At 43.2% G+C, this 25769-nt stretch overlaps 1 protein-coding gene across 1 annotated transcript in view; it reads right to left on the bottom strand.

Annotated features, from left to right (window-relative positions):
* DNAH2 (dynein axonemal heavy chain 2) overlaps window positions 1–25769 on the bottom strand; it is a 6636854-nt gene that overhangs the window by 6299905 nt on the left and 311180 nt on the right. The window contains exon 5 of the mRNA XM_044077324.1: window positions 24699–24927. Coding sequence (XP_043933259.1) covers window positions 24699–24927 — 229 coding nt within the window. The remainder of the gene's footprint in view (window positions 1–24698; window positions 24928–25769) is intronic.

The raw sequence follows: 25769 nt of genomic DNA, 5'->3' as shown, positions 1-25769 counted from the left end.
GTGTAGAGACAGATGTCAGTGCCTTAGGGAGAGGAATGTCAAAACCCTTGAGTGGAGCTGTCTGAAGAGACAGCACTTTTCTCGTCAGCTCAAAAGTTCCCCTTCCCTGATCAGAGGACACCTCCAGCTCCGAAGAGCCAGAAGAGATCCCCGGAACCAAGGGGGCTGGCTATGAAGCTGATGTAGGAGCCGAGGTCATCCACGCCAAAGTCCAGAGAGGTAAGTTCAGATCTGACAAATGTCCTATCCAACTCCTCTCTCCAGACTCAACTGGACATCGTCGGCTCCTAGACTCCTCAGACGGAACAGAGGATGTCTGAGCAGACGTCTGGTCCAAAGATCCCAAGATGTGTCTCGGCACCCATGGTTCAGCAGCAATCTGTTTCAGGCATTTTGGCTTAGAGGTCCCAAGTCGGCTCAGAGGAGGAATCTATGTTGACAGGAAAGTCTTGGCCGGCTCTGAATCCCTCTGGGTTGGAGCAGAGAGGAGTTTGGCCTGCGCTGGTGTCTTTAGCAGTCTGCGCACCACCTGATCCACATCATTGTCAGACAGACTCCTGGAGGACCAAGAGGAGGCAGCAGGAGATCCAAATTGTTGAAGCAGAGGTGATCTTAGTGTAGGGGAGACCAGTATCAATTCTGGAGACCAGCTCCGTAGCTCAAATTCTATTGGCCCCAAAGTCAAAGGAGCCGATGATGTAGATTTCTCGGGCCCAGTAAGCTTCGGGTCCGGGGAAGTAACTTTAGTCAGTTTTTTGGCTGGCTCTGATGGGCCAGACGAAGGAGAAGATCTTTTTCCAGATTTGTCGGATTTTGAAGAAGGGGACTTAGTAGGTTTGGAGGAGCCCTGACCTTCCAATGCTTCAGCAAAAGGTGATTTTAGTAATCCTCTAAACAACAAGTTTATTTTTTTTCTAGAAGTACTCTAGAGCTAAAGGAATGAGAAATACTGCAGGTTTTCTGCAAATACAAGGCCCCAAGACAATATACACAGAGTGTGCCCATCAGTAATGGACATCTTTTGGGTACATTTTTCGCACTTCTTAAAGCCAGAGGGCTTAGATTCTCTGTGTTCCTTAGACATCATACTAATGAGATATAACAGCTACAATATACCAATAGTGCTACTAGTCAAAAATGTAACAAATAACCAGCTATGAATATAGAAGAAAATCCATTTTTTTTAAACAGCAACAATGGAACAATGGAAACTTAAGCAATAAAGGGATTGGCCTCCAACTTAAACGGGCAACGGCAACCCTCTAACTCAAACAAGCTTCTGGTTTCAGTTAGGATCAAGGAACAGGAATGAAAATTACTCTACTGCACTCTCTAACTTAAGAGTGTGTAGAAATAAAAATAGAAAATTATCAACGAAAGCCCTTTATTAAAAATGGGCTCTAAATAATAAAATTAAGCTGGGATAGGGTAAATACAGGCCTAAAGAAAAAATGACGGCCAGTAAAGCACACATGCAAAGCGAACTATCTAAACTAACAATACTAACGAAACTAACTAGCTACGTTAAGAGTTAAACAACACAAAACAGCTAAATACAATAACGATAATAAGAAAATCTCCAACTTAGCCAGAGCCAAAATGGAAGCACCCGATCTCTTTAGCGGCAAACGAGATTGGAGGAGCTCTACTAGAGCATGATGGGATAGGGATACAGCCATGGGCCAGTGGAAGACCTTGATCTTTAGAATGTGGCCGAGTCGAAACAGAGGATCGGTTCTGAATCCAACCAGTAAGAATGAAGAATGAAGGCGAGATAGGAAAACTTCATATCATATGTTCAGACTGGAGGCAAAGTTGTTCTGTTTTTGGTAAGCCTGAACATCACCATTATGTCCTACATTAGGCAGGGAGCGTATGTTGATGTTTGGCATACCTTTTAAACTCATAAGTCTTTGGAAGACTGTCCGGACATCAGGCTTCCATGGCAGGGAATCCCATATTGTTAAGAATACTGCAGCAGTGTAAGGACATTGACAGTTTCTGTAAACCTAGCATCCCTGGCCAGCAGAAAGAATATGAATAACATTTTCTGTAAACCTGGCATCCCTGGCCATTGTTAGAATTGGAGTGACCAAGCAAGCAGTTAATTTCAGGGAGTCTAGACCCAGAAGTGCATGTCCAGAAGGATGAGACATTAGGTCTGGCCTGTGGGCCAGAGTCCATGGTGGACTGAAATAAGGGAACCACACCTATGTGGCCATTATAGGACAAATAAGGATCACCTTTGCCTTGACCCTTCTGGCTTTCTGAAAGAATTTTATAATTAGAGAACATGAAGGGAATGCACAGCGGAGACTCAGCAGCCAGTTGTAGATCACAATGCCCCTTGGTGACTGACCCTGTGAAGAGATCAGGACAAAGCAACTGCTGCACTTGCCACTCAGGTTGGAGGCAAATAGGATGCAACTAGGTTGGCCCCAGCAACTGAAGATTTTGCTTGCCACTGTTGAACTGAGGAACCACTTGTAAGGCAGAATAATGTACCTGCTCAATTTATGCTACTACACTGGAAGTTCCCAGAATGTGGATTGTCATTGGAAGACATCACCCATTGTGAAACACTAATGGCCTCTTGATACGGTGGGTAAGACCTGGCACCCCCCTGTTTGTTGATGTATCAGACCACTGACATGTTATCTGCCTGTGCTGCAAACACACCTACTGGAAGAGAGTCCTGAAGTGCCTGCAGCATCAAAAAGACTGCTCTCATTTCCAGAGCATTGATGTGTACATTGGTCTCTAAAGGTATCCATGTGCCTTGAATCATCTTCCCCTTTTAATGCATCCCCTCACCCTAAAAAGGAAGAATCCATGGTAACTACTGCTACAGGTGAAAGTAGAGAAAACAGATGACCTGTTGTCAATACTGATGAAGAGATCCACCATTTTATGTGGGCTCTGCACACTGAGGTCAACTTAAGTGCTGAGAGAATGAAAACACTGAGACCTTTGGAATGAGAGTCCACTGCAGAGACCCTATATAGAATCTAGAAATGGGAATAAGAATGATGCCAGATTTTGAGTAGGTAATGATTTGCATTAGTATATTCAATGTAAATCCCAGATGGTGAAGTAACTGGGGAAAGAGATCCCTTGCAGAATTAGCAGATTTATTATATATCTATTTTATTTGTCTAGACTGCAAACACATCAACTGGAAAAAAGAGTCCTGACCAGATCCTTGGTTGCATTGGTGAGGAGCCAATCATCTTTGAAGTGTGGGAACACCTGGGACCCTTCCATTCTGAGATGAGCTGTTACTAGTGCCATACATCCAGTCATCCTTGAGTATGGGCAAAATGGACTGAACTGAGACCATCCAAAATTTTGTTCGTTTCACATATTGTTTTAAATGGCTTAGATCTAATATTGGTATTAGGTTCCCCTGATTTTTCTGGAACTAATAAGAACCTGGAATAGACACCAAATCCTATCTGATCTGTAGAGACCTACTGGATGACTTTTTTCCAACAGCCTGTTTAATTATGCTGTTGCAGATTCCAACTGAGTGGGTGGCATGAATTATATTACTTTTTCTTGAGGCATTGTTACAAGTAGTACTGAATATCCTTTGAAATTATCCTTAACCAAGAATCTGAGGTGATGGCCTACAAGATATGAGGGTGTAAGGATAGGCACCACCTGACTGCCTCCAGAGTGTTGCAGTCAGGCAACCCTTCAGAAGCACTGGAAGGATTTCTCATCAAAAGGTCTGCAAAATCTTTGGTTTTGTGCTCTTCTGCCTCTTACATAATATCCATTGAAATTACTTCGTCCTCCTCCGACACTGGGAGGTCTGTCAAAAGAAGTGTTCTGGGTAAGACCTTGAGATTTCTAGAACCACCTTTTCTTCCCTCTTCAGTGATTCCTGGAGAAGGTTCTCCAAAGAATGAAGAAATGGATTCCAATGGCAGAAACAGTCTTATCTTGTTCACTTCTCATTAGTGTGTCCTTAACTTTCAGGCCAAACAATGTAGTGCCATCAAAAGGAGCACTGTTGAAGGTCATCTTAAAGCCCTCTGCAAAATTACAAACTGCATCCAGGCACGGCAGTATAAGTTTATGCTACCACCTGCTGTTCTAGCTGTTCCATCAGCTGCATTTGAAAGTAGCCGCATGGAGACATTCAAAATTGAAGAGAAAGTAGAAAACTGAAATTCCATGGTCTTCTGTATATCCAATGGCAAATTACCTGAAAGAGAACAAGAAGTTATGTACTCACCATAACGTTCGATGAATGTAGTCCATCTCGCCTCACATTCTTACCTGTGGGTTCGGAGCCGAATATCGGCTCCGAATCGGCCAAACTTTTTAGCTAAAGTCTTCTATTGGCGGGGCTAAGAAGGTATCCCATGCTGCACTGCTTCACATCCCCAGATCTACTTTGCTGTGAACACACACTGATACCCCATGCATAACAACATCCAAGTAAAGAAGAATAAACTAAAGGTGAAGGGAACTCTAAAAACCAGACCTAAACTCCAGATCCTCCAGGAAGGGGGAAGGTGGAAGGGTAAGTAAGAATGTGAGGTGAGATGGACTACATACACCGAACGTTTTGGTGAGTACATAACTTCTTGATGTTATGTAGTCCAATCTCGCCTACATTCTTACCCATACGACAGCGTCCCCAGCACCTACATCCTGGGAGGCTCAGAGGAAGATACTCCTGAGTACTGTGGAACCAAAGGAAGATCTGCCCCTAGATACCACGTCCAGCTTGTAATGAGTAACAAATGTGTGAGGAGATGCCCAGGTAGCTGCCGAACAAATATCATCCATAGACAATCTGGCTTGATAGGCTGTAGATATAGATACAGCCCGAGTAGAATGAGCCTTGACCGGAAATGGTAAGTCCTTACCTCCTGAGGAATAGGTGAAAGAGATTCAATTTGATATCCATCTGGATAGGGTGATTTTGGAGACAGGGGACCCAATTCTGTTTTCCAAAAAGGAGACAAACAGTTGATCAGATTTTCGGAGATCTTTGGTTCGGTGCAGATAGAAACGCAACTGTCTGTGTACATCCAACTGATGAAATTTAAATTCTGCCTTGTTTGAAAAATGGGGAAAACACTGGCAACTCAATAGATTGATTAAGATTAGATATGGATGCCACTTTAGGAAGAAAGGAAGGGTTTAGTCTAAGAGAAACCTTGTCCTTATGAAAGATCAAGTATGGAGATTTGATAGAAAGAGCTTGAATTTCTGAAACTCGCCTGGCCGATGTGATGGCTATTAAAAAGGCAGTTTTCCAGGTCAAGAATTTTAAGTCACAGGTAGCTGCAGGCTCAAAGGGTGGTGAAGTAAGGGCTTGCATCACAAAATTTAGATCCCAGGGCATGAACAGTTCTGAGACAGGAGGACGGAGTAACAGAGTGCCCTTCAGGAAAGCCTTACAGAGTCTGTGAGCCATCAGACTAGGCTCGTTATCAACATGAAAATTAGAAATCGCTGCCAATTGAACTTTAATGGTAGCGGACGCTGAGCCCTGCTGGAAGAGTATAGACAAAAACTCCAAGACTGAAGCACCTGGGGCTGTGTAAGGGTCAATTCTTTGGGTATGAGCCCAAATAGAAAACCTCTTCCATTTGCTAGAATAAATCTTCCTAGTAGAGGGCTTATAAGAGGAAGATAAAATATGAACTACCTCAGGTGAAAAGTGATGAAGCCTAACTAACGACGGAAGTGGAGTAGCCAGGCTGTCAACCGGAGGGTCCACAGAGAGGGGTGGAACTGTCCCGACGTGTGTCAGTAAGTCTGGTTGTGGGTCCAGAGTCCAAGGTGTGTCCACAATGTAGGGATGGAGAAAGGGGAACCAGAATTGACAAGGCCAGTGTGGAGCAATTAGAATCATTCTGCTTCCCAAGGATTGCGCTTTCTGAATCACTTTTGATAGCAAGGGAAACGAAGGGAAAGCATAAAGCAGACCGGAGGGCCAATCGTGGACTAGAGTGTCCCTGGGTGACGCCCCCTGTAGGGGGATCAGCGTGAAGTAGCTGCTGCATTTGGCATTGAGGGGGCTGGCAAAAAGGTCGCAGCAAGGCTGACCCCATCTGCTGAAGATCCGTTCTGCAACTAGAGGATTCAGGGACTACTCGTAAGGCATCAGAATAGCTCTGCTTAGCCTGTCTGCTATCACGTTGGACTTCCCCGGAATGTGCGTTGCCACCAGAAACCTTTGGGAAGATATTGCCCATTGCCACACTCGCATGGCCTCTCTGCACAGGGGGTATGATCTGGTTCCTCCCTGCTTGTTCAGATACCACACCACTGACATATTGTCCGAGTGTATTGCAATAGTCCCGAGAGGTAGAAAGCCCTGAAGTGCATGCAACGCAAGTAGCACCGCTCTCATCTCTAGGATGTTGATATGCAGATGTATCTCGTGATCTTGCCACGTGCCTTGGACTGTCCTGCCGAGATAATGCCCCCCACCCCATCTGGGAGGCATCCGTGGTCACTGTGGCAACCGGGGGTGGTGGAACGAAGGGTTTTCCCCTGTCCAGATTGTTGGTGCAAAGCCACCAACTGAGATCCTGTTTGCATCTGTCCGTGAGCAAAATAAGGTGGGAAAGTGGAAGTTTCTGGAGAGACCATTGAGCAAAGAGGAGCCATTGAAGGAGCCTCATGTGCAATCTCGCTAGAGGGACTAACATAATTGTTGCTGCCATAGTCCCCAGGAGTTGGAGAACCCATCTTGCCTTCGCTTTCCTCAGGGGTAGCAGGGCGTGCACCTGTTGCTGTAAGACTCTGATTCTTTCCTGCGGTAGAAAGGCTTGTATTTGAACGGTGTCTAGCTCTGAAACTATAAAAATGACACGCTGTGAGGGCAACAAAGCAGATTTTTCCCAGTTCAGTGTTATGCCTAACTGTTGACAGACAGTGATGGTAGCGTCCCCTGGTTTGGATTAGTAGATGCCTGGTGGGGGCGGTAAGGAGCCAGTCATCTAGATATGGAAACACTTGGAATCCTTGACGTCTCAAGTGAGCTGTCACCACCGCCATACACTTGGTGAACACCCTGGGGGCTGTGGTGAGACCAAAGGGCAGGGCTCGAAACTGGAAATGACTGGCTCCCAGCCGGAAGCTTACGTGACTCCTGGATGCCCTGTCCATTTTGATATGGTAGTAAGCATCCCTGAGGTCGATGGAGCACATCCATACTTCTTTTCCCAACAATGGGAGAATCGATTGTAGTGTAACCATAAGGAACTTGGACTTTTGTACGTAGTTGTTCAGTTGGCTGAGATCTAATATGGGTCTCAGGTCACCTGTTCTTTTCGGCACCAAAAAGAATCTTGAGTAAGTCCCTAATCTGATCTGGTCTGAGGGGACATGCTGGATGGCTCCCTTTCCTAGCAGCTTTGAAACCTCTAACGCTGCGTGATCCCTTTGACTGGGTGGAACGTCTGGGATTTTTCTGACTGGAGGGGGGACCGATGAAAAGGGGATGACATAACCTCCGGAGATTATTTGTAATACCCATCGGTCCTGGGTGATGCCTTGCCAGGCTTCCGGATATAACGATACTCGATCCCCGACTGGCTCCGGAAAGGCACAGTCGGGCATCCCCATCAGGAACGACAGTTGGGAGATCCACAAAAGAAATTGCGGTCTCCCGAATTGCGGGGGCCCCCTTGCCTCTAGGTTGGCATCTCCCTGAATAACCGCCCCCTCCTCTGCCTCTGGAGGGGGACTCACCTTGTGCAGCAGGAAAAAAAACCTCTGTGATTTTTTGAACCACATCTTCCCACCCCTCTGGGCCTTGGGGTAAGGCCTAGAGGGAAGAGAAAAATGGACCCCTGCAGCAGACAGAGTCTTTCCCTCTTGCTCGCACCTGGTGAGGGTGTCTTTCACCTTGGTTCCGGATAAAGAAGAACCATCAAAGGGGGCGTCAGTGGAAGAAGACTTGAAGGCCTCCTTGAAATGACAAAGGCGCATCCAGGCTTGCCTTCTAAGGGCGACTCCTGAGCTTGCTGCCCTACTCGCTCCCTCGGCTGCATATGAAATGAGCCGCATGGAGGAGTTAACGATGGAATTGAGGGTAGACACCTGGGCGTTAACCATCTGGGCCACAGCTTCAGGCACTTCACCCGTGAGAGTATTTCCTAACTCCTTGAGGAGATCTCTCTGGAGCACAGTAAAATGAAACAGGTAGTTCAGCGACCATAAGGTAAAGGTTGCTGACGTGATGGTACGCTTCCTGTACCAGTCCATGGTCCTAGACTCCCTGTTAGGAGGATGGACGGAGGAAGAAGTCTCGGCTACTTCCTTCTGAGTGGCCGCCGCCACCACCATGGCATCCACAGGGACTCCTTTGGACAAAAACCCCTTACCTGGGGGAGCAGACAGAAATTTATTGGGTCTCCTGGGTACGGGTTCCACAGAATCAGTGTTCTCCCACATCTTCTGACAAATTACATCCAGGAGCTCGAAGGGTGGGGACACCCAGGAGGCGGAGGGCTGAGCACCAAAGGCCTTCAAGGAAGACTGACTCCTCCTCGGAGGGGGCTTTGGACGGCCAGTCACCTCTGTTTCAATATCTCCAGGATGTCGGAGAAAGAAACATCGTCAGAGGATGACTTGGGGGACCCCTCCCATTCCTCGAGGTCAGTATCTGAGGTGAGAGACTCATCCTGGGAGTGTATGTGCTCCCTCTTGCACATTTTCTTTCTAGGGGGCTCCTCAGGCAAGAACTCTGAGGGGCCCTCAGAAACTTGGGGACCACTCGTGGGGGTATCCTTAGGCCTTGGGGCTCCGCTGTCTACAGATAGGTGGTGATCAGAGGCTCTCACCGGAGTGGTTGGGGACAGAATGACCATCCAGCATGATGTGGCTGAAGATCAGGCCAGCGCAGTCCGCATGGTCTCAAAGGCCGGCCCCCCTGAGTCCGAGGACTGGCCAGCCTCCGAGACCATGACAGGAGTCGGGGTTCCTCGAGCTGAGGCACCGAGCGGGAGACTAGGAACCAAAATGTGTCCCAAGGTGTCCCCCTCGGGCCCGACTGAAGAATCCCGAGTCCCGAACCCCGTGGATGGCGCCGATGGGGTCGGAGCTGACATCGGCACCGATAAGCCTGGAGGGGCCATCGGAACCGACCTAGGAACATCACATGGAGCAGAACATTCTGGCTCCGAAGACAGAGATGCGCTCGGAGGAGGAATAATCGAAGAAGTTATCGGGACAGGCTCCGGAGCCGACTGGGACAGAGCAGAGAACAATTTTGCCAAAACTGGTGACTGAAGGAGCCTCTGCACCACCCTATCGACATCCACATCTGAAAGTGTCCTGGAAGATTTGGAGGACAGGGAGGGAGATCGGGATCTCCTCTCAAGTGACACTGGTCTAGTACTGGGCGATCGGCTCCAAAGAGGTTCCAATATAATTGGAGCCGACGCCGGTTCCATCAACACTGACACTTCCTGCAGCCCCAAGGACAGTGGAGCCGAGGAGGTTGAAGCTAATTTTATGACTTTCTCCGGTGGCTCCGAGGAGACAGAAGGAGATGGAGATCTCTTTTTACATTTTGTGGACTTTGGTTTTGAACTGGAAGCAGAATCCATGGCCTCTTCGAACGAGGGTTTCAAGAGTCCCTTCAGAATTAACTTATTCTTTCTTTCTTGGAGCACCCTGGGACTAAAAGCATGGCAGAAGCTGCAGGACTCCTGCAGGTGGATTGCTCCCAGACAATACACGCATACTGAATGTCCATTGGTGATGGACATCTTCTAACCACACTTACAGCACTTTTTAAAACCCGAAGGTTTGTGCTCCTTGGAATCTTTGGACATTTGGAAAGATAAATCTCAAACACCAATATAATGAACAAGTCACTGCCTGACTGGAAAAATGACTACAGTCACACAAAACACCACAAAGCGCGGGAACAAACTTTCCCAACAGCACACACAATCCTCAGAAGGGACACACACTAAGACGACTAGAGCTAAAAACCTCTAACTAAAACTCTTTTTAGACCAACTCGCAGACAGAAGGGGAGACAGACACTAAAACCTCTAACTCAAAACGGTTTTAGATAGCGAAAACAAACACAGGGACAAGAAGGGGATGGACTAGGTCCTCTAACTGAAACGGGCCTAGCCTGTTAGAACAGCTAGTGGGACACCACAAAACACAATCACACTACAGAAATACTCAAAACAACACCAATTAGAAATGGCTATTAAAATAGCTTTTGCTTGTAACAAATTTTCTCAGAAGAATTAGAAAAAAAGGGTACTTAGCCACAGCCAAGAGCGAGACCATGTCCGAGCTACACGAGCGGCAAACGAGATCTGGGATGTGAAGCAGTGCAACATGGGATATCTTCTTAGCCCAGCCAATAGAAGACTTCGAGCTAGAAAAGTTTGGCCGAGTCGGAGCCGATATTCGGCTCTGAACCCACGGGTAAGAATGTAGGCGAGATTGGACTACATAACATCTGGTAATTTTTTTAGTCAATTCTCTTTGGAATACAATAATATGGGCAAGGTAGTGCAGCTGTCTCAGGGAAAAAGTCGCGGAAACCAAGAAAGATTCTCTAAAAGGTGGAACAGAAAGAGACCCTGAAGCTCTAGCACTTCCTGGCCCAAACTCTGACATCACAGCTGAGCTGTTGAAAGCAGACAATCCAAGAGGAAAGGGTCAGGTTTGACAACTTCGAAGTTAAACCCTCTCCCCAGATGTCCGCTATAAAGCTTTGTCTCCAAATCTTGCATTGATCCAAGAGGCCTGGAGTTGATTGAGACTGGGCCATTGTTGGGGCCGAAGTAGATGGCACTATTGCCATCAACAATGGTGCTCTAGGGACCTTCAGATCTAAAGGCTTTGGTTCCGATGACCGGACCTGTAAGTAGTCGAACATGGGGGGGGGGGTTGGTTGAAGTTCTTGTCTCTATCAAATGGGACAGAGCAGGGATCCCCCAACTATATCTGCATCCAGAGGAACTTTGGCTTCATCTTGTCAGTGTCAGCTTCTGTGAAACTCCTGGTAGAGCGAGCAGACCTAGAAGATGCTATTGATGAAGCCGTGCAGCATTTTTTTTTTTTTTTTTAAAGAAAAGGGGAATGGAGCCAAGGACTAAACAGATCTGGAGGGAAGAGCTTGGATGGAGATGGAGAACGGATCTGAGGACTTTGGCATTTTTGGCACTGGACCCACTGAGGATGAGTGATTTGGGGACTTTTTTTTTTTTTTTTTTTTAGCTTTTTCAATGCTCTTCTTGGGAGTCTCATCTTTAATAGATGTTTTTGACTTGGGAACTTCCTTATCTTTTTTTCTCCTTTGGTGTCTTGGGAGAAACCATTGAGGACCATAAAGTGGATGTAAGAAGTCCCTTTAGAATGAGCTTGTCTTCTACTCTCAAGAGCTTTATGGCCAAAAGAAGCACAAGCTTCACATTCCCAAACAATAAACAAACATGGAATGGGGTCCCTCTGAAGGGATTCTGTGGTCACACATTCCACATTTTTTGAAACTTTGATCTGACATAATTATCAATGGAGTTAGAAAAATGCACCAACAGAAAAAAACTACCTATCAAACTTGAAAGAACTACACAGAATATAAATACCTATGAGAATGATAATAATGCTACTAAAGTTTTTTTTTCCTTGAATAAGGGAGAAAGACTTGAATACAAAATCAAACCAATGTAGCTCAGTACAGTCACTCCAGGAGTCAGGAAAAAGTCATTCAAGGAAGGAGGAAGTTGAGGAAGGACAGAAACAAACCGAGATCTACTGTTAAGTATGTGAAGAAAATGGAAACACTGCCATCTGTGCTAGCATGTCTGGCAGTTGATTTGTGCATTTCTCAGATTAACTTGTATTGCAAGAAGTGAATAATTTACAGAAATGCCTACGGGCACGGGGCTATACCAAAACTGATACTAGTCTACATGCTAATAAGTGTCGTAGAAGTCGACCAAAAATCGAAGGAGGTAAAGCAAACTGCTCCTCTATTACGACTGATGATGACTTATAGTACATTCAACAAACAGATCAAGGAAATAGTCAGTAGCTATTGGCCAATCTTGACAGAAGATCCTAAACTTCACGAGCTATAGTTGGTGATGGTCCACATTTTACCTTTAAGAATAAAAAGAATATAAAGCGACTCCTATGTATGAAGGATGGTTTCCTGAAACCGGCAGTTATAGGACGTAAAGGCACATTCCGTTGTGGGAACTGCTCTGTATGTAGTTACATTGACAGTAGCAATACTTTTGAGCATCCCAATATGGATAAAATATTTACTTTTAGTTGTAAAACCACATGTGCTTCTAAGAACCCTGTCTATTTAGCTACCTGCAAAAATTGTACGCCCTTCTGTGTTGGCAAGACTAATCAGATATTCAGAAAGAGATTGTTACTGCATCTGAGTGACATCCGTAAGGGAGATGTACACAATGCCTTAGCGATGCATATTTTAGAATTTCCTGGTCATAGTTTCTTATTCAAAGTCATTGAAAACGTTTATGAAAGCAATAAAAGAGGAGATATTAGTAACAGAACTGAATTATGTGAGACCAAATGGATACTAAATTTGCGAGCAGATCGCCCTCCTGGACTGAATGCGGTTATTCCCTTGAAACCATTATTAAAGGCGAGGAGGCCTACTATTGGATAAATGGGGAGGTGTGTCAGTAATATCCCATTTTGATGGGCTATAGTTTTTTATGGTGAAGGAGTTGTCTGTTTTAAGAATTCTCATTGGTTCCTACAAGCATATAAATTTATTTGATGGAGTCCCTAATCATCACGATCTGATGAAGGTTTTACTGAAAGCGCTTATTGTATGTTATTTGGGACTACAACATTTGTGATATTATACTCAGCTGTATTGGCGTACTTGTTACCCTCGCAATTGAAAATTAGTGATACTGAAGTTTCTTTTTCTGTTGACTGAGAAGTTTAACAATGCAGAAGTGGACTGTGAGTTTTGGCAACAGTTTCAAACCATCTTGTGTACTGTGAGTTACAGTATCAGTATCAGCTTACTGGTGTACTTGTTAACCACGCAATTACAAATGCAAAGTGGAATGTGAGTTTTGGTAACAGTTCTAAACCAGCTTGTGTACTGTGAGTTACAGCATTAGTATCAGCTCACTGGCGTACTTGCTACCCTCGCAATTGCAAACCAGCGGTACTGAAGTTTTTCTTCTGCTGATTGAGAAGTACAATAATGCAGAAGTGGACTGTGAGTTTTGGCAACAGTTTTATATTATCTGTGTACTTGCTACATTTACAATCATTTGAACTATTTGAGTTGGTAGTGTTGAAGATACGCTGCGAGTGATGAAAGCAATTATTACTGGCAAATGAGAAGTGCGGCAATGTGAGATTGAGTCTCGGCAACAGTTTTGAGTTAACTGGTGTACTTGTTATTCTGTTTACACCGGTAACGTTGGAAGCATATTGTGAGTATTGGCAACATTGTAAGCCAACTGGCATATTTAGCAACAACACCATTCTTTACGTGAAAGAACTCTTCTTTAAAAGATTTAAATATGGCAGCTAACCGCCACTGATTTATTTGTATTTTGAGGAGCGATTCAACTGAACTGTGAGAAACGCTTTGAATACGTTGCATATGCCTCTATAGAAGCATTTTATATATATAAGCTGCAGGGGCAGATTACTTCAATTTTAAAAATTTTTTAATCAATAAAAGATTTTAAAAGAAGTTCAGCTTCTAGTATTTTTAAACTAACAGCCGTGGAGTAGCAGTTTGATTTTTCTCCATTTGTGTTTTTTACTTATTGCTACTTTAGTAGTGAGTTTTACATTTTTTTTTAGTTGGATACCACCTTGCCCACCTTGGCTAAGGAAAAGGAAACAAGTAACTGATCAGTCTTTCTTATCTTCCTAGTAAGACGCAAGTAGAAATGAAGCTGATGATGCACTTCCAGCAAATGTAAAATTTATTCGCCTTTATTGGAAGAGTTCAGGAAGAAAACAGGAAGGCTGATTGAGAGAAGATTCAAAGGCCATCTCTGAGAGAAAGGATTAACTCTTAAGAGTTGCTCTTTCCTTATGGAAAAAAAACAAATAAAGAACGTTTACTAGACTGAACGTCTAACTCTAGAAATCATCCTAGCAGACATGACTGTTACCAAGAATAACATTTTCCACATCAAGAATTTTAAATCAAATTTGGTAGCATGTTTAAAGATGGACTAGTTAAGGTCTGCAACAGAATGGTGATGTCCAAAGGTGTGATTGGGTCTCTGAGTGAAGGAAAAAGGAAGGAAAGGACCCCTGAGAAAAGATATGGACAGTTTATAGGAGGCAATGGAAGAGGGATTCTCCCCAATATGAAAACTGGAGAGGACTGCTACTTGCACTTTAATAGCAGAGTAACTGGCTCTGCCATGGAAGAGAGCTGCCAGAAAGACCAAAATGACTGGAAGAGGTGCTGAAAAACAGACTAGATTTTTGCTGAAAGCCCAGACAGGAAAATCTTAAACACTTAACTTTTACAGATACTCCTGGTGGAAGGTGTTTGAGAAGAGGTCAAAATGTGAACAACTTGAGAAGAAAACCTGGATTGTCTAATCATCATTGGAATTGGAGCACCTAGGGAGGGTGAACCACATGAGGCCAGAAGAACCTGCTGCATTTGATGTTATAGGGGAAGGCAAAAAGGTTGCAGCTGGTTTGGCCCCAATGGCTGAAAATCTGATCTCCCACAGTTGGATTAAGGTATCGCTTGCAAAGAAGATAGCTAGACCTGCTCATCTTGTCCACTACAACTCCGGACTTCTCTAGAATGTGCATTGCTATCAGAAAGCAGTAAAAAGATATCACCCACTGCCACATTCTTATGGCCTCCGGGCACAAGCTGTAGGATCATGCTCCTTCCTGTTTGCTCATGTGCCAGACCACTGACATACTGTCCATTTGAATCAAAATCACACCTGTGGGAAGAGCACCCTGGAATGCCTGCTAAAGGAGGAGGAATACTCTCCTCCCCAAAATGTTGATGTGAAGGCTGGCCTTTGCAGGGGACCACATTCCTTAGACCATCTTTCCCAAGAACTGCTTCCTTCATTCACCTTCTTATACCACTATTTAAAGCACTTAACTTGCTTATTCCCATCTAATACTTCATCTTACTGTAGTGCTTAAACTACTATATCTACTTTTAATTAGCACAAACAAATTACTATTCCATCACTACTTCTCTATTAAGATTTAAACGTGCTTAATTCCCTAATATCTCGCTCCAATACATTTCTTAAATTACTTCTACATATCCTATGTACCACTCTTCTATCTGTAAATTCTCAATAAAATTCTTGTCTATTACTGTTTGTGAATATCAAAACAAATTTGATTATACTGACTACCATGCTATGTAACCACTGAAACTACATTATACAATTTGTTACTGTAAATATTAATTGCTTTAAGTTGTTACCTTGGAGCTTTTCTCACCATGTCTCTCCGAAAAAAGGGCACCTGTGCCCAATCAAATTCGTTATTGTAAATAGTGACATTTGTTTACTGGGAAAATCTGATTGGGCACAGGTGCCCTTTTTCATGGGAGACCCGGTGAGGTACATACCTAAAGATAAATTTAAGGACAGCCAATCTGCCTAACTGCATAATCTTGAGATAATGAAACACTCAAAAACGTACACATACACAGGAAGGACGTGCAAAAACTTGACACAGAAGATACCTCAATTTAACTAACTGAAACAAACATAAAAGAGCTATGAGGCAAAACCACTGCATCAATGTGGAATCCCCAATGTGTTACAACATTTGCTTAATAGTATGTATCTGCGACATCTATAATTGCGGTAATATGTGACTGTACTTAGCAGAGTTTTGTTACATTATGTGTTATATAACAATGTTAACTACTTATTATGGTAATGTTTGGGAGACTCAATCATTTTATGGCAGCATTTAAATCTGAAGTTACAAGCTTCAGAATTTAGTAAGTATTTGCAATATTATATGGCAAGTATACTAAATAAACACCATTAAACAGCAGTATATTTATCTAGTAAAGGGATATAAACAGTATGAAAAAAGCTGCTACAGAGTCAAAAGTATCTTCATCCTGATAACACTTGTTCATGCCTCCTATAAATTCTGAATGAAAAACACCAAACTAATACTGGAACAGGCATTAGGTAATAGCAAACAATGCTGAATTTCACAGGAGACGCATATAAACAATTAAATGTTTACTCCCTTGCTCTGCCTGTCTTGTGCAGGGTTACAGAGTGTGAAATTATTTACTTTTTTTTTTTTAACTTATTACAAGTAACAGAAGTGCAGCAGCTACAGCTGAGTGAACTGAACAGAGTTCTTCCCGGTTTAGAATTCTCTGCTTTCTTATGATTACTAGATGGTGGACAACAGGATCCAACTTGGTAACAGGTTTCTTGTTTCTTCTATTTTTACATCTGTAAAAGTCTTCTGGCACTAATAAAATATACTACATAAATGACTATGTATTTATACATGAGCTATACCAGGGGAAGATTTAAAACTCTTCTTTTATAGAAAGTTATTTTATGCCATAAGGTGCTATTGTTGATACCAAGTATAATAAAGAAAAATAGATACAAAGCCAAACAGTAACTGTAGTAAAATTAGAAGTTATGTATTTACCACTTGGCATCTGTGCTGTCCATTTTCATTCTTCCTCACAAAGGCATTGGATCCAATCCTCTGATCAGACTCAACACATGCACAAGACTTTGGATCCAAGTTGTCGAGCTCTTCCCACTACTCATAATGCTCTACTCTATCCCTAACATTTCCGATTGAGTTTGCTGTCTAATCTCCCTGTTTTCTTATGTCTATATCTATCTCCATTATAAAGTCAGGGCTCAAACCTGGAACGAAAAGGTTGTAATGCAGTCCAAAAGGCACTTCTAGGCATGACAAGACTGGGGGATGGATGGGCGGGAAGATGAGGAAGAATGAAAATGGACAGCACAGATGCCAAGTTATGGTAAGTATATAAATTCTAACTCTGATGTTGTCCTTTTCATTCTTCCTCACAAATGGGACCAAATCCCCAGCTACTTAGCTCTTGGGAGGCCCTCACAGAAGGACAAGCCAGAACACTGTTGAATCAAATGAAGCTCTGCTCTGGGAGACAATGTCTAATTTATAATGTGCAACAAAAATATTAGTCTTTGACCAAGTGGCTGCAGTACAAATATCATCAATGTAAGTCCTTGACAAAAAGGCAGATGAAGTAGCCATAGACCTCATGGACTGACGTCTAGGGGGTCGTGGCAAATCTGATGCTCTGAGAATAAAGCAGTGAAATACAATTAGTAATCCATTTGGCTAGTGTAATATTTGAAACTGCCTGACCCAAGCAGTTAGGGGAAAAGGATACAAACAGCTGAACCGACTTCCTGAACTGTTTTGTCCTATGAAGGTAAAAACATAATTGTTTGTATGCGTCGAGGAGATGGAGCATGTATTCTCCCTTATTTGTAAATTTTGGAAAGAAGACTGGTAATTGTATGGAACGGTTATTACTACTTTCTGTCATCACTTTAGGAAGAAAGGAAGTGTTGGCCCAAGAAGACACCCTGTCCTTATGAAAAGTAATGCAAGGAGGATTAGCTGATAGGGCCTAGAGCTCAGAAATTCTTTTTGCTGAAGTGATAGCCACTAAGAAAATTGGTTTCCAAGAAAAACTTTACATCACATTTGTCTGCTGGTTCAAAGGGGTTCTGAGTTAGACCCTTAAGGACCACAGTAAGATCCCAAGGAGGAGAGGGGGGGGTCTGTTAATGGGGGTCTGAGGAGAAAGCCTCCCTTCATGAAGGCTTTGCACAATCTGAAGAGAAAGCCTCCCTTCATGAAGGCTTTGCACAATCTGGATGAAGCAAGAGAAAGGGATATGTTTCTAGAATAGAAATTAGAAACCACTGTGAACTGAAGCTTAATAATAGAAAAACTAGCTCCTACTTTAAAAAGAGTTGTTAGAAAGAGAATAACTGCCGGAGTAGGTGCCGAAAAAGGGTCGATGTTCTAGGTGAAAGCCCAAATAGAAAATCTTTTCCATTGCCTTCTATAGACTTTCTTTGCAGAAGCCTTCTGGGAGGCCAAAATAATCTCACAAACTGGGGAAGCAAGCCTGGACTGTAACTGTTACTGGATTTGGAGAAACTATCCAGTTAGAGTGCATGGAGACTGGGGTGTTGAGTTCTTGATGGATAAGATAGAAGATTCAGAGTGGGTTGCAGTATCCATGATGGATATTTCAAGCGAGACTGAAGGAAGGGGAACCATACCTGTCGAGGCCAGAAGGGGAAATGAGGATGACCAAGTTCTTCAGCCTGCTTGCTTTATGTAAGAATTTTGGAATCAGAGGAAAATGAGGGTATGCATACAGGAGACCTAGGTGCCAATCTTGAATCAGAGCATCTCTTGGTATTTCCCGCAGTCGGGGGATCAGAGCGAAGTACCTGCCGCACTTGTTGTTGAAGGGTGAGGTAAACAGGTCGCAGCAAGGCTAGTCCCAGAGGCTGAAAATCATATTCACTACAGACTGATTCAGAGACCCCTCATGAGGCATCAGAATGGGTCTGTTGAGCCTGTTAGTGCACTGGTTTTCCTCAGGATGTGTGTTGCAACAAGAAAGCAGTCTGAAGTGATCACCCATTCCCAAGTCCACATGGCCTCTCTGCACAGTGGACAAGATAGTGTTTCCCCCTTGTTTAATGAAGTACCAGACCAATGACGTGTGTTTGAATTTCAATAGTCCCTACAGGAAGGAGGTCTTGAAATGCTTGCAATGCTAGAAGGACTGGTCTCATGTCTAGGATGCTGATATGCAACTTGGTCTCCAGAGCAGACCATGTGTCTTGGGCAATCTATCCTAAGAAATGCCCCCACCCTAGTTGGGAAGCATCTGTGAGCACTGTGGCAAATGGGAGTGGAAGGGTAAACGGTCTGCCCAGAAACAGGTTGGACTGAATCCACCAAGGAACAAAGAATATGACATTTGCAGATCAGGGTGAGACTAATGGGAAATGATAGGGGCTGATAAAACGTGGACCACTGTACCGCCAAGGTCCACTGAAGGATTCACATAAAGAACAGTGCTAATGGGACTAGAAGTATGGCAGCTGACATCGACCCAAGAACTTGTAACACTAATCCTACTGGAGGAGACAGGTGAGAAAGTACAGATCGAACTGGATGTCTCAAGGATGTGATGTAGTGGAGAGGCAAGGGCACTACTTGAATTGTAGTATCCAAAAGAGTCCCTATACATTCCAGGGTCTGTACTGAGACTAGGTTTGATTTGTCATGGTTTACTGAGATGCTCAGAGTGTTGGAAACCTGGAGCAAGTAGTCCCTGGCTTGCACAAGTTGATGCTTGGATGGGGCAGTGAGGAGCTAATCTTCGAGATATGGAAACACCTGGCATCCCTTGAATTTCAAGTGAACTGCCACGACTGCCATGCATTTGGTAAACACCCTGGGAGCTGTGGTGACTCTAAAGGGCAGTACTCAGAATTTGTAATGAGCAACTCCCAACCAAAAGCATAGATGTCTATTTTTATGTGAAAGTAGGCATCCTGCAGATCTATACAGCACATCCAGTCATCCTTGCACAGAAGAGACAGGATGGACTGAATTATAACCATTCCAAACTTTGTTTTTTTTTTTTTTACATACTGGTTCAAGTTGCTTAGATCCAAAATGGGTCTTAGATCACCTGTTTTCTCTGCCACTTAAAAGAAGAGGGAGTAAGTTCCGAATTCTATCTGGTCAGGTGGGACCTCTTTTTTGACTCTTCTGTAGCAACTTTTGTATTTCTTGTGCTGCATCTTCCCTCTGACTGGGTGGATCATTGGGGAGTTTCCTCTTTTGGTTATGAGGAGGAAGAGAAAATGGCATGCAATGACTTCTGGATATGATTCTTGTTACCCATAATTTTTTGAGGTATCTGCCCAGGTGTCTAGGTGCAAAGAGAAACACCCATGACTGCCTCCAGAGCAGGACAGTTGGGCAGTGCTTCAGGAGTGCTGATAGGGCCTATCGAAAAATGAATCTGTGAAGCCCCATTCTGCAGGCCCCATCTGCCTCTAGGGCAAAGTCATCCATTCAAATTTCTTCCTCTGCCTCTGGAGGAATTATCCCTGAATAAATCCTGGAAAGGTCCTGGACATTTTTGGAACCATATCTTCTTACCACCTTGTTGGTTTCTACAGAAGGTCCACTGATGGGTAGAAAACTGGATTTCAATGGCAGAGAGTCTTTCCCTCTTGTTTGCTGTGGGTAAGCGCGTCTTTAAAAGATAGCCCAAACAAAGAAGGGCCATCAAAGGGGGCATTGGCAAAGGATGTCTTTAAGGGCTCCACAAAATTGCATAGCCAAAATCTAAGCATGTCTCCTTATGGCTATGCCTGAATTAGCAGCTTGTAAGTTACCTTCTTCTGCATGGGAGATCAGCAGCAGAGTGGCCAGTTGAAAGGAAGTTTTTTAAAATCTTCCAGAGACATGGATTTCGAGAAAGTGTTCAATAGTTCCTTTGTCAAATCTCTGTGTAGCAGAATGAAGTGGTCCAAGCAGTTTAACGACCTCACCATGAACATAGCTGAGGCATACACCATACACTCACTTTCCAAACCTGTCCATCGATCTGGACTCCCTGTTCAGTGGATAGAAGCTTTGTTCAGCTAGCTCCTTCTTGGTGGCTGCCGCCACCACTCCACAACTATAGCACATAGCACTTGTGGATAAGGTTTGACAGTGTCCTGTTCCTTTCAAGCCTGGTGGGAGACCAAGTCAATTAGTTTGTCCGCCGGGGGAGGGTCACCCAAGACATAGAAGGTTCAGAACTGAAAGCCTCCAGGAACACCGATTCCTCAGGGGAAGGATACTGGGAAGACCAACCACCCTTCTATTTCAGGATTTTAAGGATATCTCCAAATGAGATGTCACTGGGTGGCCATCTGGCGGACCCTTCTCCATCATCAAAATCAGTGTCTTCCTTAAGACACTCCATGGTTGAGTCTATGTGCCTTCTATTACATGTCCTCTTCAGCGGGACCTCCTCTGTGGCATGTTTGGCAGAGGTATCAGAAGGGGGAAATTCCTCTGGGGAAACTGTCTGGAGACTTCCCGGAACTGGTTGTCCCTGCAGAATAGGTCAGATGGGCTCAGAACCAAAGGTGGGAGATGTGTAGGATCAGTGATATGAGAGGATGGTTCTCTGTGTAGAAAGAAAGCCCTTTCTACCATCTTGAATGCTGAAGGACCAGGGGAACCCCCCCCCCGACCAAAAGCCTCTGAGGAAGGAGGGTCGAGGCCGCCTCCGGATCCAAGTTTCATGGAAAGAATCAGGTCTTAGCTGTCCAAGGCCGAGGCTCTGAGAGAAGGGATGAATGTGACAAAGTCAGGGCTGAACCCAACCCTACGGACCTGGCACCGACCTGTCAGATCTGAGACCTGCTCTGATCTTAGGGTATCACAGCAGAACCAGTCAGGGACACCGTCAGAGCCGAAGAAGGTACTTAACTTGGATCTGACGCCAAACCTCTCTGGGATCTCGTATGCTGGGACCCCAAAACCAGAGGTCAGATCAGAGAAGGACAAAGAATGGACTTGGCAAGTGCACTCATGGATCCATGAGAGGACGGAGCTAGCAGGACCCCCATTTGGATCTGAGCCCTGAGTTAATTCCCCCATCATACTATCCACATCCACCTCTGTCAAACTCCTTGAACACTTGGAAGATGTTGTGGATGAGAGCCTAGACTGTTTCCTCTGAGTCTGAGAAAGCGGAGTGGGTAGAGAAGGAGAAACAGGTTTCAGTGCATACTTTGGAGTACGACTTCCATGAGCTGAACTAGCTGTCAGAAATGAGGACTTAGGATCCGAAAAAGAAGTAGATGGCAAGGGGAAAATGACAATGGGAGCTGAACCTTTCAGATCTGATGAAGGCTTTGGATCAGAAGATGGCCCAAGAGGTTTCAGATCCGAAGTGGTTGAATTTGAAATTTTTCTAATCTTTTCCATTGGCTCCAAAGAAGCACTAGAGGACTTCTGAGGAAACCTGTTTGAGAGTTTTAGAAGGGGGTTTCAGCCCTAGAAGAACCAGGTATAATTCTTTTAAAATTAATTTATTGCACCTGTCCGATAATGCCCTGGGAGTGAAAGTGGTGGAAATGGTACAAGAGGAATCAAGACGGTCTGGTCCTAAATAATACATGCACTTCTTGTGACCATCCGAGTTGAGGAACTTATGCCCACAAGAAATGCACTTTTTGAAGCCACTTGCTTTGTCAGACATGGCCAGGAAGAAAAAGTGCAGTGTAACCAAAAAAAAATGTTCTATATAAAAAGAAAAGCAAATAACATTTTTTTAAATAACAACAAAGAAAGGAATACCAGTTATGGTATTTTTGTAGAATACCTAATAATGTAAGAGAAGAGGAGAACCCAACAATGGTACCGAGAACTACTCAAACTGAGTAAAGGTCGCGAAAAAATAGAAAAAAAAAACTTATGCCAGCAAAAATACTATAGAGGGAGGAAATGGACAGAAGAAGTTACAAGTTCTAAGAAAGAACGGTAACAATTTTTAGGAATAAAATAGAACTATAATGAGAAAAAGACTGCTTACTAAGCTCGAGAGTGAAACCTCCGTCTAAACACAATGGTGACAAACAAGATCTGAAGTGTTGAGGATAGAGTAGAGCATTATGGGTAGAGGGAGAAGCTTGAGAACTTGGATCCAAAGTCTTGTGTATGCAGCCAAGATCCAATCCCATTTGTGTGGAAAAATGAGAAGGACAACATCAGATCTTAAACTTTTTCCCCAGATTTTCTTCCTGTTTTGCTAGCATGCATAAAAGTAAGCATTAAAATAAGGAGGTATGGCATCTGAACAGCAGGTAAAGAAAGTGAGGGATATGGGGTTAAAATTATTTATTTGGTTAATCAGTAAAACTTACTTGGCATTCTGCTGCTCACAAAAAAAAAAAAGTACAAATACAAATGCTTTCACAACACATGCCAATTACGACTCATGCATCAAACTGACATAATGTTTTCATGGATGAGTTAACTATTCTTAGACAATGGGCAAACTGTACATCAGCACCTTGATTGGAGAATGAGCGTTCGCCAGCAGGGTATTAATTTAAAAGTAATGCCCATTGAGAAGAATGAGTCCGCTGCTTCACAGCAGCATTATCAAGCCTGAGAAAGGACTGAGAAAATAGAACGGCTGCACTTTTGCTGTTTAGCGAGTGTAAAATTTAAAAAAGAAGACAAAAAAAAAAAAAGTAGATGTGTGTGTTTATTACTGTGTTTGAGTGTATGTGTGCATGTCAGTGAAAGTGAAAGTGAGCGAGCTGTTATTTTACACTCGCTAAGCAGCGCTTTTGCTGTTTAGTGAGTGTAAAATAAAAAAAGAAAAAAATTAAAATAAAGCATTGTGAGAATGTACACATGTATGAGTAAGAGAGAGAGAGAGAGATCGAGCAAAACAGAAAAGTGTGTATTCATGTTTCTGTCTGCATGTGTGCATGAAAGCAGAAAGACTCTGTGTGTGTGTGTGTGTGTGTGTGTGTGTGTGTGTGTGTGTGTGTGTGTGTGTGTGTGTGTGTGTGTGTGTGTGTGTGTGAGAGAGAGAGAGAGAGAGAGAAAGCGAGAGTGATGTGACTGAATGCATATATGTATGCAGAGGAGACTGTGTGTATGTGAGAGAGAGACCGATCTTGTTTGAATTAATGTATATAGGAAAGAAGAGGAGACTGACTGTACATATGTGTGTGAAAACAGAAGAGACTGTGTATGTGTGTATGGGAAAAATAATGGGTTGCATGTAAAATTGTTGTGTTTCACTTCAGTGTTGCTATTATTTTTTATACATGTTTGGTGTAAAATGCTTTCTCCAACATCATTAACTGACTACAGCAAATATGAAACATTAGGTGGAGGAACTATTTTACATCAAAAATATATTAAAAAATAAAATAGTACTTAAAAACTACACAAGTAAAACAATAATTTTACAGAGCCCATTGTCTAAGCACAATAATGCCCTCCAGGGTGTGTGTTAATCTGTAATTAATGCCTTTCCAGGGGGTGTAACACCCTTGGGCGGGGATTAATTACACATTAACACACACCCTGTCAGGCATTATTGCTTGCTTGTACCCACTTACACCAATGCATTTGCACATTATAATCAGAACTTCCTGTTATTTTCTTTTTCACAACAAATTTAAAGGCAGTGAACTCCCTGTGGATGCACTAACTCCTTGCTGCATAAGTATGATGTAGACATTGCTTATGTGGGTTCATTCATGAAAATGATTTTAGAAAAAAACACACAGGGGGATAAACCATGCACAGAACCTCCAGTGCACCTCTAAAGGAGAAGGGACTGAGATGGGACACAGGGAAATGATTTTAAAATGGTTATTGCATGATGTGTTCAAACAAGGTCGAGATCAGCTCAAGGGATAAGCAGCAAATTAAAGGCACAGGGTGGGGGAGCTAAACACATCTGCAGCTATTGCTACAGATAACGGAAACATAATGTTGTTAAACTCACAATCTACAACTTCAATACATCCCTGTCAAGTATAAGAAAATTTAGCCACTTGAAGCGGAGTCTTGTAATGTGACATTAAGCAGTGTCCTGCCTAAGAAGATACCTGTCAGGCATGCCAGAAACCTGTGCATATGTGTAGAGAAGTTGTTCTTGATACTTTCTGGCCAAGATGTGGCGTTGAAGATGAGAGGTGTGTAAATGCCATTCATAAGCCTTAGAAGGCTCTCCACGTAGCTGCCTCGTATGGTGCCAGTCTGAACCACGTGCATGAAGTTCTTTGTGGTAAGGTTTGCTCCTTCCTTACGGATGAAGTATGTTATCTGATCTACTTTCTGCTCCCAAGAAAGCAAGAAAAATTAATTATTTCACAGCAAAACACAAAAGGAAGTTTCAGCACAGTGGATTGACTATGTTTTAAGCTTAACATATATTAAATAACAAGTTATATTAACAATAACAATCTCTGCTACTATATTAAATTAATATGCTGCCATTAACCCAAGAAAGGGTGCATGTGTTTACTGGGGATTTGTTAATACCTTGGGGTACTGCAAGACAAACAGCAGATCTGAACTGTCCTCACAGCACCTATTTTTTTTTTTTTTTAAATCTCCAGTAAATGCACACCTGCTAGTGAGTTACTACACTTAGAAAATGTGATTTGTTAAAAAATAGCCCAATTACAACAAAATCTGTTTCTGTACATTTGTTAAAAAATGTGGAGTGTTTTTTTATTTTCAACCATAAAAATAGCATCCAAAATGCAAATGAGAACTTTTTGCTTTCAACTTAAAAAACTGAGTATGACTTTTCAATAAACATAAAACTGAACTTTTAAGCAGTGTATAGAAATCTCAGAGTTTACTTAATTAAAGTTTTGTTTTACATTCAAGTCATAGTTGTTTATCCAATTCAGGGTTGAAAGCCCTCTAGCATATTTAGTGGCCTGGGTTACTTTTGAACCCTAAATAAGACCATACAGAAGGAGCAAGGATTCTTCCAAAGGTTTTCTTGGAGGCAGTCGAACACTGTGCGTGGTGTCTTATCCCTAAATGTTTAAAGTTTTGAATGATGTTTGGTATATCTATTAATGACTCTCAAAAGAGCTTTCCGTGGAAGGTTGGGTGCCGGGCTGGCAACTCGACACCATAAAACTCCACTACCAATCATGAGC

Source organism: Protopterus annectens, chromosome 7.part0 (assembly GCF_019279795.1).
Source record: "Protopterus annectens isolate FY-2018-M chromosome 7.part0, PAN1.0, whole genome shotgun sequence".
Taxonomy (NCBI): domain Eukaryota; kingdom Metazoa; phylum Chordata; order Ceratodontiformes; family Protopteridae; genus Protopterus; species Protopterus annectens.
The sequence above is the reverse complement of the archived record's forward strand: the minus strand, read 5'-3'. Positions and strand labels throughout refer to the sequence as shown.